The 19422-nt window shown below is 55.1% G+C and overlaps 1 protein-coding gene across 5 annotated transcripts in view; it reads right to left on the bottom strand.

Moving 5' to 3' along the window:
- Nucleotides 1-19422, bottom strand: part of ST3GAL2 (ST3 beta-galactoside alpha-2,3-sialyltransferase 2) — a 93616-nt gene that overhangs the window by 5413 nt on the left and 68781 nt on the right. For 4 of the 5 annotated variants that reach the window (XM_043495191.1, XM_043495193.1, XM_043495192.1 and 1 more), the window contains exons 3-7: nucleotides 15873-17139; nucleotides 9735-9928; nucleotides 2930-3109; nucleotides 1527-1572; nucleotides 778-897 (exon numbers count right to left, since the gene is read on the bottom strand). In XM_043495191.1, the coding sequence (XP_043351126.1) occupies nucleotides 778-897; nucleotides 1527-1572; nucleotides 2930-3109; nucleotides 9735-9928; nucleotides 15873-16202 (870 nt within the window). In that variant the 5' untranslated portion in view covers nucleotides 16203-17139. Of the gene's footprint in view, nucleotides 1-777; nucleotides 898-1526; nucleotides 1573-2929; nucleotides 3110-9734; nucleotides 9929-15872; nucleotides 17146-19422 lie in introns of all 5 variants that reach the window. The other variant, XM_038368582.2, reaches the window with a different exon arrangement.

The raw sequence follows: 19422 nt of genomic DNA, 5'->3' as shown, positions 1-19422 counted from the left end.
GCCACAAGTACTCCTTTTCTTTTTGCGAATACAGACTAACACGGCTGCTACTCTGAAATCTAGCTTTTAAGATTGGGTCACAGTTTATGGGCACCACTGTGTTACGTAACGCTGTGGAGGGGAAGGTCTCTGGCCTGGGTCACGCAGGAGGTTGGACTAGATGATCACAATGGCCCCATCTGACTTGGGATCTCTGAAACATGACCGTTTTTGGCTGCATTTTGCCTGAATGAAGAGATTCTAAGGGGCGGCTGAGGAAAGGTACCAAGTGGCACAGTGGGCTTCAAATAAACCCTGGGAAGAAGCTACCCGAGTCCAAAGCACAAAGCAGAACCCTTAGCCTAGCCCAGCCTGAGTAAGAAGCCCTGCCACCACTCCTGGCAAATCACCACCACTCCCAGAGGGAGCTGATGCTTTTCCCAGAGTAAGGAAGCCTGTAAGTCTGATGCAGAACTTGGATTGGCTTTTTCAGGTCATTTCAGCACGAGATGGATAGACATAAGAGCAAACTGCTGTCTAGGAGACAGTCACCACTGGCAACCATGGACAGACTTTGGCAACACTGTGCTCCCGTGCAGGGATGCTAGGCATGGTACCAGGTGGTACTATGGTTACTGGCCAGTGCCCTGCTTGGACTGAGTGTTACTGGCCAGTGCCCTGCTGGACAATTTGTCTCTTGCCAGCGTAGTGTGGTGGCGAGGGCAGGGGAGGGCGTCACATAGAACCTCAGATTTCTGGCCCTGTCCCGATGGCCTCACCAATTATTCCTAAACCCACCTCATCGCAAACATGAAGCGCGAAGAACAGCACTAGCATCCCCGTGGAGGGGTATCTCCCGTGGTGCTCAGTCCACCTGTCGTGAATGTATTTGAAGAAGGCTGGGTTGTAGATCTGCACCTGCAAGAAAGCCAAGGTCCAGAGGTCAGGCTATGTAAATGCTCCTCAAAATCAAACATGGGGGGGGGAGCACATGAACAAGTAGCTCAGGAGTGTAGACAGGTCTAGAACCTCCCTCCTCTGATGGTCAGAAACGTTCTTATGATTTGGGCACTGCAAAGTCAGTCCCACATTGCTTGGTTCTGCAGGAATCTGGCATGCTCTCCCAGTACTGACCAGCTCCAGGCCATCCCTCTCATGGGGACACAACTGAATGCAAAATCAGCTGTGGGAGCAGCAGAACATGGTGCAACCTTTCGAAGAAGGCAACCCCCGAACCACAAGAAGCGAAGAGTCTGAGACGTTCACGCTACCCCTCATTGTGAAGATACAGCAACATCCTCTGGCTTCTAGCTACCCCAGAGCCCACACAGCCTTGTCTGCACTAGGAATGAAACTGTTGGACAAGACTGGGTTGGAACAGTTGCCCATGTTCTCAGTGCTGAAGAGCCAAGGCAGAGTTAAGGGGAACGCCCCAGAGGGGACCAGGATTGGGGGTTTCTCTAGCCAGAAGGATGCTGAGCAGGGTGCTCTGCAACCTCCCTACGCTCAGGGCTGGGCTAGGAAAGGGAGCCTGGAGCCAGCCTTACCTTCTCCTTGTCCACGCGAAGAAAGGGCTTCACAGGCGCATATGTGCTGGAATAGCAGAGAGGCAGATTATCTCCGAGGCCACACAGCACTCCACAAGGCTTTATCGTTAGAGGGTACACACAAGGCAGGGCACAATTAACGGGAGAAGTCAGTCACTTGCGGCCCAATTCAGGAGGGTACTGCAGCACGTGCCTGGTCCTACTGACATCAGGTGCAATGCTCAGGTGCTTGAGGTTACGTACATGCCTAAATACCACCCTGAATCGGGGCCTTTGAAACAGGGATCCAAGCCTGCCAAGGTCCCCTTCTGCCCTGTGGTGAGGGGGAACTGCCAATGCACTCCTCCCTCCTGCTAGGGGGAGACAGACAGACCCCCACTTTACAAATGGGGGAACAGAAGTCCAAAGACATTATGCATTTCCCCCACCATTTCCTTTTATTTTCCCTGCATTTACCTTCCAGTCACCTTGGCAATGGCTTCTCATTCTAGTATTATGGGATAGTGTTAGAAGGAGGTGCCCTTCCGAATACTTGGGTACCTCAGGCAGTACCACACCTTTCCCCTGGTGGGCAGCAGTGAGGGGGCCCTCCCTGCATTAGGAATGGCTCCAGTTCACTCTGTGGGTAAAGCAGCGAGGGTGAGTTACCAGCCTATGAGGGCATCTGCAGAGGGTGGCAGGCAGGGATTACTGCAACACTCGCAGGGGCATGCTCTGCTCAGCATTAAACAAGCTTGACGGGGAGAGACAAGCCCAGAGATGGAAGAAGAGCTCCTCAGATTCTCCCCAGGGCACCCTTCGCACAGTCGGCATTAAAGGGTTCTGGTTTGGGATCGCAAATTCCAAGTGGGCTGGTGCCCCAAATTAAGTAGGCAGATGCTGTAATTCTCCACCCAGTTTGTGGCTCCCAGTCAAACCACCAGCTCTCGCCCACCCCGCCCTCCTGCCTTCCAAGGGAGTTCAGCACTGGCGAACGCTACCAGCCCTGCGGATCTAAGTTCCCCGTTCTGAGCACCAGCTCATGCATAGCCTGGCCAGCCTCCCTAGCACTATGTCCTACTAGCTAGTCTCCTTCCCTACCTCAAGGGGCTGCCACTTGGGGTGTGCCCTGGGCACTTCTGAATACCACAGAGAGCTGAACGAGAGGCTCATTTAGGGCCTGATCCTTTGCCCAAGGAACCAATGGGAACATTCACACTACTGATTTTCAGTGGTGCAGAATCGGATTCTTAGCAGAAGCATCATAAGATGGTGGCTTCTGTTCATTACCAGTCCTGTACTGGGAGCCAGCAGCCCAATAGGGACAGGCTCTGTGTCCCCCACGTGGCGCCAGAGGGGCTGGCACACAGCATCACAGAGCTCGTTGGCCAAAGGTGTGCTTCTTCCCACAATTGGCTACTCACAATCTGATCTGCCCGGTCGACAGGGCACTCGTGATCCACAGCAGGTCCAGGGCTTTGAAGGGAACCAGCACGAAGCTGACGTTGGCAGGCAGGTTCTTGGCACTCTCTGGGTACATGAAGTGATGGGTGGTCCTGCCCCCAACGTCTGCTTCAAACCCCACTGTGGGGGCCTGGTTCATTCTGCAGAGAGAGCAACGGTCTCATGACCTTCAGGTCATTTCCACAGAGCAATTGGATTGGTTAGACACACAGGGCAGCAATTAGAAACTGCAATCCTGATTCAGCTAGGTACACTGGGTATGTGCTTAGTAATCAACGCAAGAAACCCTTTCTATTCCCTCCCCCACTGGTCAGTCTCCAGCCTTGGTGCCGCATTAATTGAGGGCTTATTATTTTCGGCTGTCTCCTCTTTTCTTTAAAGAGGAAACAATTTTTTTGTAAAGCAATCCCAGCTACAATCCTGCAGGGTTCAGAACGGCACGGTCCCGAGCCAGCATACCTACACCTGCTCTCAGGCACACAGCCAGGGCCAGAGCTGGAGCCACGCTAAACACCCACAGCAGCCTTTGAACATCACCCGGAGTTTCGGGAGCTGAGCAGCCAGCCCTTAGCTGTAACACGACGTCACGGTGAGCGGTGTCAGTGCGACAAGAGAAGCAGGACTGCAGTCCAGCAAACATGCACTCAATGCCAAACTATAACGCTGCTTTTAAAGCCATGGTTTTCCACTTTTGGGCAGGGATTATTTCACGGTCGGTGTTTGTACAGCACCTGGCCCTGTGAAGCCCCAGTCTCAACAAGTTATAGGAACAGAGACACTGCCAGACTGGACCAGGCCAGGGATCCATCCCAGCTGAGAGCGGCCTGGGCTAGATGCTTTAGCGGAATGAGCAACTATGGGAGAACTCAGCCCCGGAGAACATACTTCCCAACTCCCAATATTCCTCAGTGCAGACCAGCTCCGTGGGCCAGAGTGAGTGACCTTGGGAATTTAACCCCCCTCCCTGCAAAGATTGGCCGAGTTCTAAATAACGAGGGCAGGGCAGGACAGTCATACAGAGCGATCTGAATTCCTTGGCAAGATGGCACAAGTCAAACAAAATGTGGTAAATATGTACACCCAAATGCAAAGTTATACACCTAGGGCCAGGACTGCAAGGAAACCAGATGGGAGACTGTGCCCTAGACAGCAGTGACTGAAAGAGATTTAGGGGCCACATGAGCTCTCGTGTGATGCTGTGGCCAAGAAGGCTCGCATGATCCTTGTTGTACAAGCAGGGAAGTGCGGAGCAAAGAGGTGATTTTACCTCTGAACATGGCATTGATAGGACCGATACTGGAATCGTGCAGCCAGTTCTGGTGTCCACATTTTTAAAAGGATGTTGAAAAATTGCAGAGGATGCAGAAAAAGAGCTGGAGAAGACACCTTAGAGCGAGAGAGTTAAAGAGCTCTGTCTGTTTAGCTCGTCAAAAGGCCAATTGCAAGGTGACTAGATTAGCATGCAGGTACCTTCACAGGGAGAACATCCCTGTTGCTAACAATAAGAAAAGGAGTACTTGTGGCACCTTAGAGACTAATAAATTTATTTGAGCATAAGCTGGTACTAACAGGGTCTTTAATCAAGATGAGAAAGACTGAACGAGAACCACTGGCTGGAAGCTGAAGCCAGACAGAAATTAGGCACAAATTCATAGAATCATAGAATATCAGGGTTGGAAGGACCTCAGGAGGTCATCTAGTCCAACCCCTGCTGAAAGGAGGGCCAATCCCCAATTTGCCCCAGATCCCTAAATGGCCCCCTCAAGGATTAAACTCACAACCCTGGGTTTAGCAGGCCAATGCTCAAACCACTGAGCTATCCCTCCCCCCATCAATTGTTCCCAGTCAGGGTGACTAGCTGACTAGCAGGGTGACACTGCCACGGGAAGCAGCGGGTTCTCCATCTCTTGATGCCTTCAGATCAAGGCTGGATGCCTTTCAGGAAGATCTCATCAAAGTCAAGTTATCGGGCTTCATACAAGGCTATCTGGGTGAAATGTAATGGCCTGTGATACACAAGTGCTCAGGCTAGCTGATCTAATGGTCCCTTCTGGCTGTGAACGCTATTAACATAGGAACTCAATGGCTCTTCCCATCAGCAGAGTCATGATGTCACATTTCTCTTGTGACTGATCTTTTCCACCAGCCAGAGCTCCTTGCTGCACTGTACCACGTCATCCGAAGTTTAAGCTGCATTTCACCACTACGTTGCAGCAATGAAGCAGGAATTGGACAAGGAGACAGTTTCTGGAGAAGCCCAGGCTGCACGTGGAACGTGACTAACCCATATATGTTCTGTTACGCATCCCCCCCACAGTTAAGTACTCGAAAGTCAGGAAACACCCCAATTACAGCCGCCTGTGCAGCCTCCCGTTAGCCCCTGGTGCTGCTGCCTGACGATGCAGGCTTTAATGACATGACCACTTTCCATGCAGCACTCCTGGCTCATTTTGTGCACAGGATGGGGCAATGCTCAGATAATGAACAGCTATGGACAGTTCTGACTGCCATCCACAGGCTAGTAACCACTGCCCCCCAAACAAACAGTGCCAGAGGCTGCTGGCACGATGACATAAGTTAGCATGGATCCCGGATCGAGCCATTGCGGGGACCAGTCTCTGCACCATGCACAGGCCAGCCTGGAAAATATTCTCCGTGAGCTTCCCTGAGAATTGGCAATTAGACAGGGCAGTAATAGAAGAGCTTGTCAGTGTCAAGAGCTGGTTTCTGGTGCAACGTCCTAATGGAAGGATCGATACAATTCCACTAGGGCAGCGAGACTGCAGCAAAGGTGGAGATGGAACGATTCCTGTCTCCTGCAGCAGCTGCTGCATTCTGGTTCCAGCACCCTTCTCGTCTAGCTACATATAGGTAGGGACCTGCCAAATTCATGGTCCATTTTCGTCAATTTCACTGTTGTAGGATTTTAAAGATCATAAATGTCATGATTTCAGCTATTTAAAATCTAAAATTTCACGGTGTTGTAATTGTAAGAGCCCTGACCCAAAAAGGAGTTGCGTGGGGGATCACAAGGTTATTGTTAGGTGGGGGTACTGCTACCCTTACTTCTGCACTGCTGCTGATGGCGGCGCTGCCTTCAGAGCTGGGCAGCCACAGAGCAACAGCTATTAGTCTGGCACCCAGTTCTGAAGGCAGCACACAACAGCTGCCGCTCTGCAGCTAGCCAGCTCTGAAAGCAGCACAGACGTAAGGCAGGCAATACCCCCCCCCCAAATAACTTTGCGACCCCCCGGCAACTCCCTTTTGGCTCAGGATCCCCAGTTTGAGAAACACTGGTCTCCCCCGTGAAATCTATATAGTGTAGGATAAAAGCACACAAGACCATATTTCCCAGGGGGAGAGCAGATTTCATGGTCCGTGATGCGTTTTTCATTGCTGTGAATTTGGTAGGACCCTACCTATGGGGCAGGAGGAACAGCTTGATTTTCAGACACCAAGCTGAGCTGGCAGGTAGAGCGAGTTTTGTTCTGGCTTAGGTGAGTGAACGGCATCGGAAAGTCAGAGGGAGATAAACAACAGCCAGGCATTTCTACAGTGCCTTCCATCCCAAAGGCTCCTCAGGACTTCACGAAACCTTTACAGGTACGGTGCAGCACCACAGAGGAAGCTGCCACAGGACGAGGATGCTGGGCTGGCAACCGACTGGCAGCATCCTGCATAACAGTCAGGTAGAGCAATGCACATAGTGAGGGCAGATTCTGGTCAGCAATGGCTGGGTAAGCCTCTGCATTGACGAAGATAGATGGGACCAGTTATCCAGGCAGACTGCCAGCCCTGTCTTGCAGCTGAGATTTTGGGGAGAAGCACATTCCTGATCACAGCCCTACTTCAGAAGCTAGGATTGTTTCCCCAGGATTCTCCCAGAAAATTACACTACACAATCTCAGCGCTTAGCACCCGACACTTGCTGCAGAGGAGCCTGGAGGCACAGGCGTGGCCTCCCACGTCATCCAAGGAGCCCCAATTCGTCTCAAAGCCCTCACCTGGGTTCGGATACTTTTGGAGCCATAATTTCCCAAGGCTGCGAAGCTCCAGTGTTTTTGATAACCCTGGGTCAGCATTAACTTAGACAGCATTAACTTAGACTCCATGAAGCTGAACCTTCCCAGCCCCATGCAGAGTCAGGGTGACATCTTCTCCTGCCCCTCCACTTCCCTTGCAGAGCAGCAACTCCTCATGGGAAGCTGGTCCCCACAGGCCTCCCTCCTGCACATAGGACAACCCGGCCCAAATATACCCTCCCTGATCCTGGGCAGTCCCAGGGCACCCAGAATCCAGCCTCAGCACAAATACAACCCACCCGTGCCAGCAGCCCCAGGGCCCGGATTTATTGACTCCTGTGTTAGAGGGTGAGCTCCAGCGGGCAGAGGACAAAGCCAGCAGGAGTGATCACAGCCGTGAGACAGCAAAGGCAACTGGGCCACATCCAGATAGAATCACAGACTAGAATCATAGACTTTAAGGTCAGAAGGGACCATTATGATAGTCTAGTCTGACCTCCTGCACAATGCAGGCCACAGAATCTCACACACCCACTCCTGTAACAAACGCCTAACCTATGTCTGAGCTATTGAAATCCTCAAATTGTGGGCTTTCCTCCTGCCTAGCTGCTAAGGGAAGAGGGAGAAGGAGAGTCTATGACAGGAACAGTGATGCGGCCCTAGCTACGCCTTGGTGCGGAGCCAGGCCTGGCCAGGAAAGGGATTGGAGAAAGAGCGCGGAGAAGGGAGGTGACTGAGAATGGCAGGGGAGCAGCCAGGTGTTCTAGCTGCTGCTGAGGGTCATCCAGTGACCAGCTCAAGGGAGACTGATGAAGATGGACAGTGAGTGGCTGATCCACCTGGACCATTCCACCAAGGCTCTTGGTAAGAGGCCTTCGGGCTTCCTGAGAGGGGAAACAAGCATGCAGAGAGGGGTACGCAGCAGTGGGGTTTTCAAAAGGGTCCAACTGACTTATGAACACCAGCTCCACCAGGACTTGTGCTTCCCAGGTGATTCAGGAGCATCTGAACCCATCCTCCAGAGATTTAAAGGGCTCTTGGGCCTATGTGAGCAATTGCACCCGGCCGTTCTTATTTTTGGGACCACATCTTTCGGGCACGGAGCATGGATCAAAGAGCAGAGTTGTCTCAGGATGCAGCTGGACTGGGAAGCGAAGGCCGGATGGAAGGAAGGTCCTCTCAGCAAGGTTATACACCTTGGAGGCCAAAACACCCAACCAGTGTCTACCCCGCAGCCTCCACCACAGCTGCCACGCACAGCAAGTGAGGGATCCCTGGTCCCTCAAGTGCAGAGATGGGCATCACGGCGGGGAGTCAAGGAAGGAAGGAGGTGGGAGTCCCCACCATGAAGGCGGATGAGCCAGTGCTATAGCCGCTGGCTGATCTGGATTTGAGGGCCAGTTCGGCACATCGTGGTCATGTAGTCTGACCTCCTGCATCACCCTGGCCAGGGGATCTCTGCCAGCGATTTCTGCACCCACCTCAGCGTGTGCTTCAACCAGAGCATGTCGTGGGGTCTCTAACCCTGGATGCTTTTCTACTGGTGATCCTGAACATTGCAAGTAGCCGACTCTTTCCTCCTTGAGCCTGCACTGTGCCATCAAAGCATGCTGAGAAACCTGCCTTCCCACCGCACCCCATTGCGGGAGGCCATGGGGAAGTTGGATACAGAGATTTTATAGTTTCGCTGTTTCAATGATCTGTGTGCAGAAAGGTCTTTAAAAGAATGGAGAAAGATTGTTCCTCCCCCCCACCACTATTTACTAAAAAGGGCCTGAGTACTTGGCTTGAGCCTCCCAGTTGGGCTTAAGGCGAGTATGAGGAGCTGGGAACTTGTGAGCGGGGAGCAGCCGCCTTCCCTTATAGCTGCTGGGCTAGGGACTCATTCCCATTGCAGCTCTGGCCCCACACCTGGCCTCCGAGGGTACATCTACACTGTATTGTAAACCCAGGGCTGGGGGACCTGGGCTTGTGGACTTGGTGTTTCCCAGACATGGTGAACCTGGGCTGACAGCTGCTGGACACAGGTCTCACAGTCATGCTAAGACCTCCTGCTTGAGCTGCAGCCACACTATGAAACAGGGCTTGGACCTGAATCACAGCGGACTCGGGCTCTGACTCACCTGCTAGCATGCTCCTACGCCCGGGTGCCGAGTGCTGGCTGACCCGAATCAGACTGACGTGTCTATGGATGGAAGAGGCTGTGGACTCAAACCTGAGTTGCAGCCTGGGCTGTGTGCAGCATAGACATAGCCAGAGAGGCTGCGACCTGACACAGCAGATGCTAAACACTGCAGCAGCAGGTCAGAGGCAGCCGCCCCTCTGCACACCGCTGCCTTCTAGGGCAGGTCCCAGCCTGGCTGCCACTCGGTGTGCATGCGTTCTGCTGTTTGTCACAGAGACAGCCACTCCTCAGTGACACGACAGCCCCGATACATGCAACTCTTCCCCTGCTCAGTGGCCATGTCCAGAGACGTGAGTTGATGAAAGGAGCCTGGAGGCAGAGGGTTCACCCCCCACAGAACCAGGCCCGAGCGAGAAGGGGGCTCAATTGCCTGGAGGAGGAAAACATGCTCTGAAATGCAGGCAAGAGCAGCACGTGTGGACAAAGCACTTCCACCTAGTTTGCTCAGACATTATCCAAAGCAAAAGCCGGCCCAACGCCGAGACTGTGCCTCCGCCCTCAGCTCACCACCCCATGGGAGCCAGCCACAGCCCCTCCCCAGTAGCACTGGCCACCCACCTCATGACGAAGTCATGCCTGTCGATCTCTCGCCCGTAGCCAGAGCCACGCAGGTTGCCCGAGTTGCCCACCACAGCGCAGCGCCAGCACTTCCTGGGGTCACGGAAACCATAGGGGTTCTCGCCTGGCACGATCTGGAAGAGCTTGCCCAGGACTTCATTAGTGTTGTGGGACTTGAACTGGGGCTGCAGCATCTGCAGAGACACACAATGGCCAGTGAGATGTCAGGCCAGGAGAGGTTTCTATAGCACCCATCTCCTTGGCACCCAGCCCCAGCCTCCCACCTGGGCTAGACAGTCCTACTGCCAAGCACTACTCAGACTGCACCCATCGACATCAGACTGGTAGCTGCTCCTGGGGCACTGGGCAAAGGAGATGGTGCCAGCCTTAGCAGCAAGTTCCTATGGGTATGGGAGCAGCATGAACAGCGGTCCTGGGACAGGACCAGAGACGTGGTGGTGGTGGAAATGGGAGGAGAAAGGAAGGGTCGAGGGCTCTGGTTGGGGGTCTGGTTGGGCTCCAGGGTGGGGCCAGAAATGAGGAGTTATGGGTGTGGGAGGGAGCTCTGGACTCTGGGGGGGTGGGGGCTCTTGGCTGGGGATGAGAGATTTGGGGTGCAGGAGGGTGCTCCGGGCTAGGATCGAGGGGTTAGGAGGGTGGGAGGGAGCAGGGCTGGGGCAGGGGTTGGGGCAAGGGGGAGGCTCTGGAGTGCAGGCTCTGGGCAGTGCTCACCTCAAGTGACTCCCGAAAGCAGCAGCTCCTATGCGGAAGCTCAGCCAGGTGACTCTCCAAGCTGTCCCATCCCCAGGCATCATCCCTGCAGCTCCCATTGGCTGTGGTTCCCAGCCAATGGGAGCTGCGAGGTCAGTGCTTGGGGTGCGGGCAGCATGCAGAGTGGAGCCCCCTGGTTGCCCTATGTGTAGGAGCCGGAGGAGGCCATGCCACTGCTTCCGGGAGCTGAGTAGAGTGGCTCCCAACCCTGCTCCCTGGCTGGAGCGCCAGAGCGGGGCAAGCCCCAGAGCCCGCTCCCCAGCGGGAGCTTGAGGACCAAATTAAAATGGCTGGTAGGCTGGATCTGGCCCATAGTTTGCCCACCCCTGTGTTAAAGGAACAGCAACATATTTTCAGGCTGGGCCCAAAACTTCTGCACTGCCCCTCAACCCCTGTGCCTTTAAAGACAAAGTTAAAAGTGCAAGACCTTGGGATGGCTTCGATCCCATCAGAGGCTCAGCAATCTGAAATACAGCTTCAGCATTAAGTAGGGTTAGCTGCAGCACCCGGAGGGCACAGACCAAAAATAGCCCACAGGGGATTACTCATGCTACCTGGGTTCAACCCCCCAGCTGGATAACAAGCCAAAGCAGTTGGCACACAGCTACCGCACATCAGCCACTGCTACGCCTGTTCGGGTCTCTCTTGCAATTGGGTGGTTGGGGAAGCCAGCGTGAGCTGTGCCGCTGAGAGGATGCCCTATCTGCAGCTTGGGTTTCTTAAATGCTTTGAACGGACTGAAAGACTTTGCATTTAAGCAGAATCCTTTTGAGACAAAAGCGTTTTGGAGAGGAGAACCAGCAACATCAGGTTTCAAATTATTTGCATTTTTAACTATGCTGTTTCCTTCCCTGTGTCATCTACACTATTTTGGCTTACTAACGTGGGAAGGCAGGGTGGGCTTTTGTCTGGTTTTCCTTCTGAAGATGGAGCTTACGACCAGGATGGTATTATGGAGTTGTTTGTGACAGCAGGGCTGGACTTGGTCTGAAAGGGTCCTCTTGGCTGGTCGTGTTCTTATGTTTGAAACCTCTTTATTCGGCACCATTAAACAGGAACACAGAATTGCCAGGCTGGATCACACCCAAAGCCCACCTAATCCATGTTCCTCCTCCAGCAACTGCAGGGACCCCAGGATAGGCATAATCTGCCTACACATGAGGTCTCCTCCTGGTCCCTAAGCCCATCTTCTTGCAGTTTTCTCCAGGCTTGGACAGCAGAACTGAGCTAATAAAGTCACCCTCCTTTCCAGTGCACAGCCCAGCCAGACTCTTTCACACTAGTGTGGCAGCAGGCTGGTTTGCCAGCACTGCAGGGGAAAGTTCTAATGAAACCCTTCGCCAGCCAGATGGAAGTGTGTCGAAAAGGATGGTTCACATAGTGCCAGCGGCAGGCCTGGTGCTTCAGAGATAAGTGAGACAACGAGGGACCCAATTCTCACTCACACTGTTCTTAACTCCGCTCACTTCCTTATTCTTAAGTTACACTCACACACAAGTGGACGTGGGCCCACCCTGCTTAAAAACAATCGCGCTGGAGGGCAGGAGGATCTAACGGATGGGGCAACAGGCTCGGACTCTGCAGATCTGGGGTCAGCTCCCTGACTCTGCCACAGATTCCCTGGCTGACCCTGGACAAGTCTCTTATTTCTCCCTGTGCCGCTGGTTATCTATAAAATGGGGTTAGCACTTTACTGGGGTGTTAAGGAGGAACTCTGTGTTTGTGGGGCTAAGGTACTGCAGGGATGGGAGTCCTCACAGGTCCCAGCCGGCGATTTTGGTCCACGTTGCCCTGAAAACATCTCATATGAAGCACTCGCCTTGTTCTGCCCAGCAGTCAAACACAGCAGGCTACAGAAAGGGAGGCGGAAGGGCAGATTGGTGCTGAGAACCAGAGTGCCGGCTCCGAGACACTGCACTGGCCCTTCCACACCTCCCAGGGCAGCAGTGAAACATGCCGTTGTGCCAGCCAATGGTTCCAAGCTGAACTTCTCCCATCCCTGCAGAGGGATGCTCTCCTGAGCTCCCACCCATCAGCCTGGCCCAAGAGCACCATTGGCTTTTACAACAGTCACTGAACACACCCTGGATGGTAAGAGTTTGCAGGACCAGCGAGGTCATACTGGAGCCAGCGACTGCGGTGGAGCAGCTCCCAGTTCCCATCCCCCCCATCCCAGTGTGGGGACTGTCTAGGAGTAACGCTGCATGAGGGCAATCATCAATAGTTAAACGGCCCAATGCTCCTGCTCCCATAGCTAGACTCAGCTGTCTGACAGAAATTAGGCCATTCCACTCCAGCAGCCATCACCTCCAGCGACAGCCCCCAGGCACGAGGGGTGCCCAGCCAGGCAGCCGCAGTGCTGTGGAAGCGGGCAGGGTCCAAGGCAGGTTCTGCAGGGGAGATACTGCATGCCGTTCTGATGCCCAGTGAGCAGCGCTCCCTGGATTGCTGAGAGTCAGGAACATGCCAGTAAAGCTCCTGTGCTGGGCAAATAACCATTCCCGAGGCACTCGCCGCAGCACAGGAGACATGGGTGGGAGTGAAGATGGTCAGTGCTAACAGAAATTCCAAAGGAACAATCCAGCCGTGCCAAGGAAAGAGCGAGGAGCACTCTATTGCCCAAGGGATTAGGGCAGTCGCCTTGGATGTGGGCACCAAAGTAATTTAGACAGAGTGGAAACAAGGAGTCCTTGTGGCACCTTAGAGACTAACAAATATTGATGCCACAAGGACTCCTCATTGTTTTTGCTGATACAGACTAGCATGGCTACCACTCTGAAACCTGTTAGACAGCGTGGGATAGCCTGAGAAAGCTCCATCCCAGAATAGCCCATAGCCCAGTAGCCAGGGCTCCCTGCTGCAGTGGGGAAGAGCCAACCTCAAAGCCCTTCTCCACATCAGGCCAGGGGGCAGGAGGGGGGACACATGAATCCAGATCCTCCCCTACCCACGGGGCTAAAGCTCACAAGGGTGGGGCCTTACCCTGGCCATTTTGGGAACCTGGCTTGCTGTTGGCAAAATGCCTGAAAGTTGAAACTAAATGTGGGGGTCAAAGGAAGCATTTAACCAAAGGAGACATTCCAGCTTCTCCCATTTGGTGGACGCGATTCAGGGAACTCGGCAGGAATTCACCAATACTTTGGGTCAGCCCCAAACTGCCTTTTTCAGCAAACAAACCGTTCAACTGAAAAACGTCACCCAGCCTTACTCGTTCGCCAACCGCAAATCCAGGGCTAGCTTAGGGAGAGTGGTGGAGGTGGGGGCCTGTGGGGAGGCAGAGTTTGCCCCCTTCTCATTTAGGAGCCTAGGTTAGTTCATCCACTAAGCCACTGGAGCTGGGCTCTCGGGGCCAGGAGCCAGCATCTGGTTCAACTGCAAGAAGAAACCCGGTAACGGAATGAGCCTCTTGTGGTGTACCGAAAGCCCATGCACCATCACTAGCAGGGACGGGCGGGAGCACCGGTGCTCTTGTGGACGTGGGAGAAAGGACCTGGGAGATCCCAAGGATGAGAGCAGACTAAGACTCTCCTTCTGCTAGCTCAGCCTGAGCCCCGCCGCTAGCAGCTGGGCAGCCTAGGCTGTGCCAAAGCAATAGCGGCCTCTCCATCACACAGCCCCGGCAATCTCCGCACAGAGCTGTGCGGCAAGAGGCAGCAAAGGCGGCGAGCCCATGGACAGACAGGGCTCGTTGCCCAGAGCTACTGGGCAAACAAGGGGCTACTGTCTCCATGCCACTCTCTCTGCCACCAATCCTGGAACATCAGCTAATGACCCTGACAGGAGGGGCGGGACAGGTCCCCCCAGTACAGGCCAGTGTTGCACATGGAGCAAGGAGAAGAGCAACCCGAATGGAAGCTGAACAGCTGGCTGGAAAACCAGAACCAAGGCGTCTCTGTGTCATGGTTCCCAAATTGCCTCTGGCACATGGCATCCAGCAGCAGGGCAGCTGCTGGCAGCAGGGCAAGATCTAAAAAGCAACGTTTTCACGTTGGCATCGCCTTTCCCATGGAAAAGAATCTTTCTGTGCATAGGCGGCAACACCAGCAGCAGAGATCCCCTCACTGCCCAGCAATCCCTGGCATCTTAATTGGGTCTCAGGACATCTGCCTCACACCTAGCCAGGTGCTCCCACAGCCCTTGTCATCTGCATAACCACCAAGACTGTGCGCCAGGAACGTGCCAGGATTCTCTAGCCAGGGTAACAAGGAGATGGGATCTTTACTTGTGGCACAGTTAAAGCACACGAGACCGGATGCGTATCTCCAGAGCAGAGGGGGTCAATCCCCGACAGCACACACTGGGAAGTGGAGTGGGAGAGCGGGGGAAGCCTTCAGCCCATGCAAGTTGATGTTTCATAGATTCATAGATATTAAGGTCAGAAGGGACCATTCTGATCATCTAGTCTGACCTCCTGCACAGTGCAGGCCACCGAATCTCACCCACCCACTCCTGCAATAAACCTCCCCTCCCCTCCATGGATACATTCATCTCCCTGCGAGGTGAGGTTCACCCCATTTTAAGCTGGGGAAAGAAAGGCCAGCAGAGTGACTCACCCAAGGCTAGGGAGCATGTCAATGGCAGATCTGGGATAGGAGCCCAGGGGTCCCGATTCTCCGCTGCCACATGCACTGGGGTGTGACTTTACACCTGTGCCGGCAGGACAGAACGGCAGAGCTGTTCTCCCTGGTGGAAGTGACTTGAGAGGCAGGCAATGGAAGGTCAGGTCCAATCGCCAGCACTGCTGTGTGCACTAACCACTAGCCCGGGCTGCTCCCTGCAGGCTAGACATGGGAGCGCCCCTACTTCCCCAAACTCCACCCTCTGTTCAGTGCACCCAGCCCCAGGGAAGGCAATGGGGCGGCACAGGGGTCAGAGGCAGCGCCCAGCCTGGGAGAGTGCATCATCAGGGGGACATGAGCTAGGAGGAGCACAGTTAGGCTCAATTCCAGCAGGGGCTCATCTCATTGCCAGATGGCCAGGGCCCGTTTGATCAGGAGGCCCCAAGAGCCAATGGGGCGGTGCCCCAGCAGGCCACTTGCACAGAGACACGTCACAGATTAGAACTAGGCTGCCAGCAGGTTCTGGGCCCCTAGAGGGGAGCGGATCAGTCATTCGAGCAGGCCAAGGAACGCGGCCTGCCCAGCAGCAGTGCAGCCTCCGGGTGGATGAGACAAACTGCAGGGAAACAGGGGCCGGGCACTATTTCCAGAGCCCGAGCTGCGGAGTGGGTGGCCAGCGGGCTGGGGTGAGGGTGGTTCTGGAGTAGAGCACGGACTGGAGGTGGGGGGACGAAGAGAAGGGGACTCCCTTCCAGCGCGAGTGCTTGAGATCGACTGACCCAGGGCCCCCTGGCAGGGGTTCACTCACCATCCACCACCTCTGGACATCCAGCGGGAGCTCCATGTTCTCCTTGGTCCACACCGGGGAGATGCTGCTGTCATAGTGGCTGGTGAACCACTCCGAGGCCCCTGCGTCCCCCGTGCACCTGTGGCAGGTGCACCCCTCCCTGAGGTGCCTGGTCTGGCTGAGGCGCTGCATGCCAGCGTAGCCGGGCACCAGTCTGACCCGGTGGAAGCTCCCCGGGCTGTCGGGGTCCAGGTAGGCCATGCTGGGGTGTGAGTACGTGAAGAGGAGTGACATGACGAATACCAGCAGGAAGGCAGTTGAGAGGAACCAGAACCGCAGGGAGCACTTCATGGTGGAGGGGGGAAAGAAAGGACCACCCTGCCGGGGCAGGGATAGGGTCACTGGGTCCGCTGCGTTGGCTGCTGACGTCCCAGCCGGCCTGTGCCACCCTCTCCGTGGCAGCAGCAGAAGGGCATAGAGCAGGCTAGGGGGACACACAAGGCCAGGGGGAAATACACTGGAGATCAGCACAGGGACACGTCTGGCTCCCTGGGGGCTCTTTAGTAACCGCAGGTGCAGTCACGGCTCTCTGGATGCCACAGAGCCCAGCTGGGCCCCAGATGCTCTGTTACAAGCCAAGGCGGGGATCCAGGGAGCTGCTGGAAGTCTGACTGCCAGGCCCCGTGGCTTTTCGCAGAGTCCCCAAGCTCTGGATTAATAAGCAACAGGAGCCCTGGTCTCTCATGGGCAAACAGCTCCCCTCTGTCTTGAGCCCCAAAGGGGAGCCGTACTTCTCATCTCCTGCAATCTCTGCTGGCCCGGGGAGTGAAGGGAGCAAGTCTTGGTGCGCGCAGACCCAGGATCTAGCCCCTTGTCGGTCGGTCACCTGCTGCAAGACCCTGTCCAGGAGGGAGAAGAAATATGCATCTCAGGGGAACTCTGTGTAAGGGGCTAGAGAGCCAGGTTCCCACTGCGCCTCACCCACACCTGGCTGGCTGCTGCTTTCCATCAGTGTCTCCTTGCAGCTGAGGGGGCCTCCCCGGCTCTAGTTGCCTAGGAGACAGCTGATATCTTGAGGAGCTCCACATCTGTAGCAGGCCCGGGAACAGCTGCAGCTCGGTGGGGGTCTCTCGACGGCTCCTGCTCAGCCCTTCCACAGGCTTTCAGGAACCTCCATCTGGCATTCAGCTGCAGCTTCCCTCATGCTCTCCGGAAGCCAGCCTTTCAATAATCCCCTGGCAATCTTCCCCTGCTGCTCAGCTGGAGGAGCTGCTGCTGTGACAAAGCCCTGGAACTGCAAGGGGGCAGGGATGGGGGAGAAAAGAGATTAAAAAAAAAATCACTAACAGCAAATAAAAATAGCTCAACTGCTAAACCCCACAGAGCCAGACACTGCCACTGCAAGCCTAAACTCAGCGAGGGGGCAGAGGTGAAGCAGAGGAGAAGCTAGATGAAGATCTCCGTGAGTGGCCAGGGAGAGTCCTGAAACGTGCCCCCGTCTCCCAGTCCTCCCCAGGCTCCGCCTGAATGGAAGACAACCATGTACATGGTACACCAGGTCCTCTCCAGTGGGAGAAGAGGAAGGGACACCCCTGCTCCGAGACCACTTTGCATGGGTCTCTTGTTCAGTGTGCCACCGGTCACAAGTGCAGTGAGGTTGGAGGTCCCTGCGTGAGTCAATCCCGGGAAATCCCCCTCTGCCCTCCCATCACGAGAGGAGACATAGCACGGTTAGGAGCGGTTGTTTGGAGAGACCCAGGGCTTCCACAGCAGGGGTACTGCAAGCTAAGACTGAGCTGTGTGGGGAGCTCAGCCCTAAACCAGGTCAGGACAGAGGTCTCCTGACAGCTGTCTGGGGGAGGAGCTGGTGATAAGCAGATCATCTTCTCTGTGTAGGTAGGTGCACTGTATAGGGAGCCCCTCACTGCCTGGAGACCCTGCCCCATGCCCCAACCGCATAGGTCCCATTAGAGCCAGCAGGTGCCACTGCCACCAGAGTTCAGGTTAGCGACGTGCCATCAGCCTGCACAGATAACACACTGCTTCTCTGGGCTAGCCCGTGACCACCTCCAGAGGGTCAGCAGAGTCACTGCAGCTCCTGGGAGACGCTGCTCGGCCCGACTGTCAGGATGGAAAGGGCAGCCCCCACACTGGCAGTCTGTCACAATAAGACCATGCTTCTTTGGAGGCTCTTTGATGCCTACCCTCCCCGGGTTTGCTGGGACACAACGTGAACCCGCTCCTGACACTCCTCTCCCTGCTCCACCTGGAGGCTGCTCATCAGCCCGCCACTGCAACACCCGAGGCACTCAACACACTCAGAAGCAGGGCCTGACCCAGACCCACAGAGCCCATGGGACTCAACCCCCTCCCCCCATGGCAACCTTCAAGATGTGACCAGCGTTTCAGGTGGACCTATGCCTGCCAGGAGGAATATCCCTGCCTCTGCCCCAGGCCAAACCAGAGCAACCAATGCCACCAGCAGGCAAAGGGCTCTGGCTACAGATCATTCCAGGGAAGGCGCTGCCCATGCACGGAGCAGCTCAGGACTGACTAAGGGAGGAATGAGCAAGAGTTAGGGTGGCCGCGTGGCTCAGGATTGGCAATGGTGTCTAGGACCTTTCACTCCTAGGTGGCCGGTTCAAACCTGGCTCACATCAGTGGCCGCCCCACCTCAGAGCCTTTGGGTGATCTTAGTCCAGTTCCTCCTGCATTTGAGAAGAGAGCACTCTCCTCAGAGATGCAGGAGGCCACATGCAGTAAGGGGGTCAGGTGCCAGTCTGGGACTCTACAGAATTGACCCTCTGTCTCCACCACCATCAGCTTCCTGTGGGCAAGTGGCTTGGTCTAGTCCTCAGTTCCCATCTGTCCAATGGGGACAGCAGGCCTGCCCTCCACAGGGGAGGAACCATGTGAAGATAGGCACATGAACCACAGGGGATGCTCAGACACCATGGTGACAGGTAGGTACCAGAGGCAGAGGAAGGCTGGGCAAGTGGTGAAGGTACAGGTGTGTGTGAGGGGTTGGGGCATCAGGAGACCCAAGTTCTATTCCCAGCTCTGCCAGTGGACACACTACACCACCCTCTGCAGGCCAGCCCCCAAGTAAGCCCCTCACTAGGGACGAGTAATTCCCTCTCACCCAACCCCACAGGGGAGGGGGACGTGTGAGATAATTTCTATCAGTGAAGTAAGTCACTGGTACAATTCATTAGTGTCTTACCAGAGCACCCAGATGCCCCAGTCACGGACCAGCATGCAGCAGTGCCAGGCGCTGTACAAGGATGCCCTTTGCCCCAAGAAGATTCACCAATGGACCGTGCTGGAGGAGTGCAGAGCCTCTGTAGGGCTGGTCTGATGCCCCTGCCTGGGGAACTCAGCCAGTGTGTATCCAGCTTTTCAAAGAACGGTCCATGTGAAATGGTTGCATTTCTGACACAAGGGAAATGTACACAGGGGTATGTATAGAACAGGATCTGGCCTGCCAGCCATTTTAATCTGGCCCTCAAGCTCCTGCTGGGGAGTGGGGTCTGGGGCTTGCCATGCTCCAGCCAGGGAGCGGGGTCAGGGG

Source organism: Dermochelys coriacea, chromosome 12 (assembly GCF_009764565.3).
Source record: "Dermochelys coriacea isolate rDerCor1 chromosome 12, rDerCor1.pri.v4, whole genome shotgun sequence".
In the NCBI taxonomy this organism is placed as follows: Eukaryota; Metazoa; Chordata; order Testudines; family Dermochelyidae; genus Dermochelys; species Dermochelys coriacea.
Note: the sequence above shows the minus strand (reverse complement) of the source record. Positions and strands in the feature narration are given on the sequence as shown.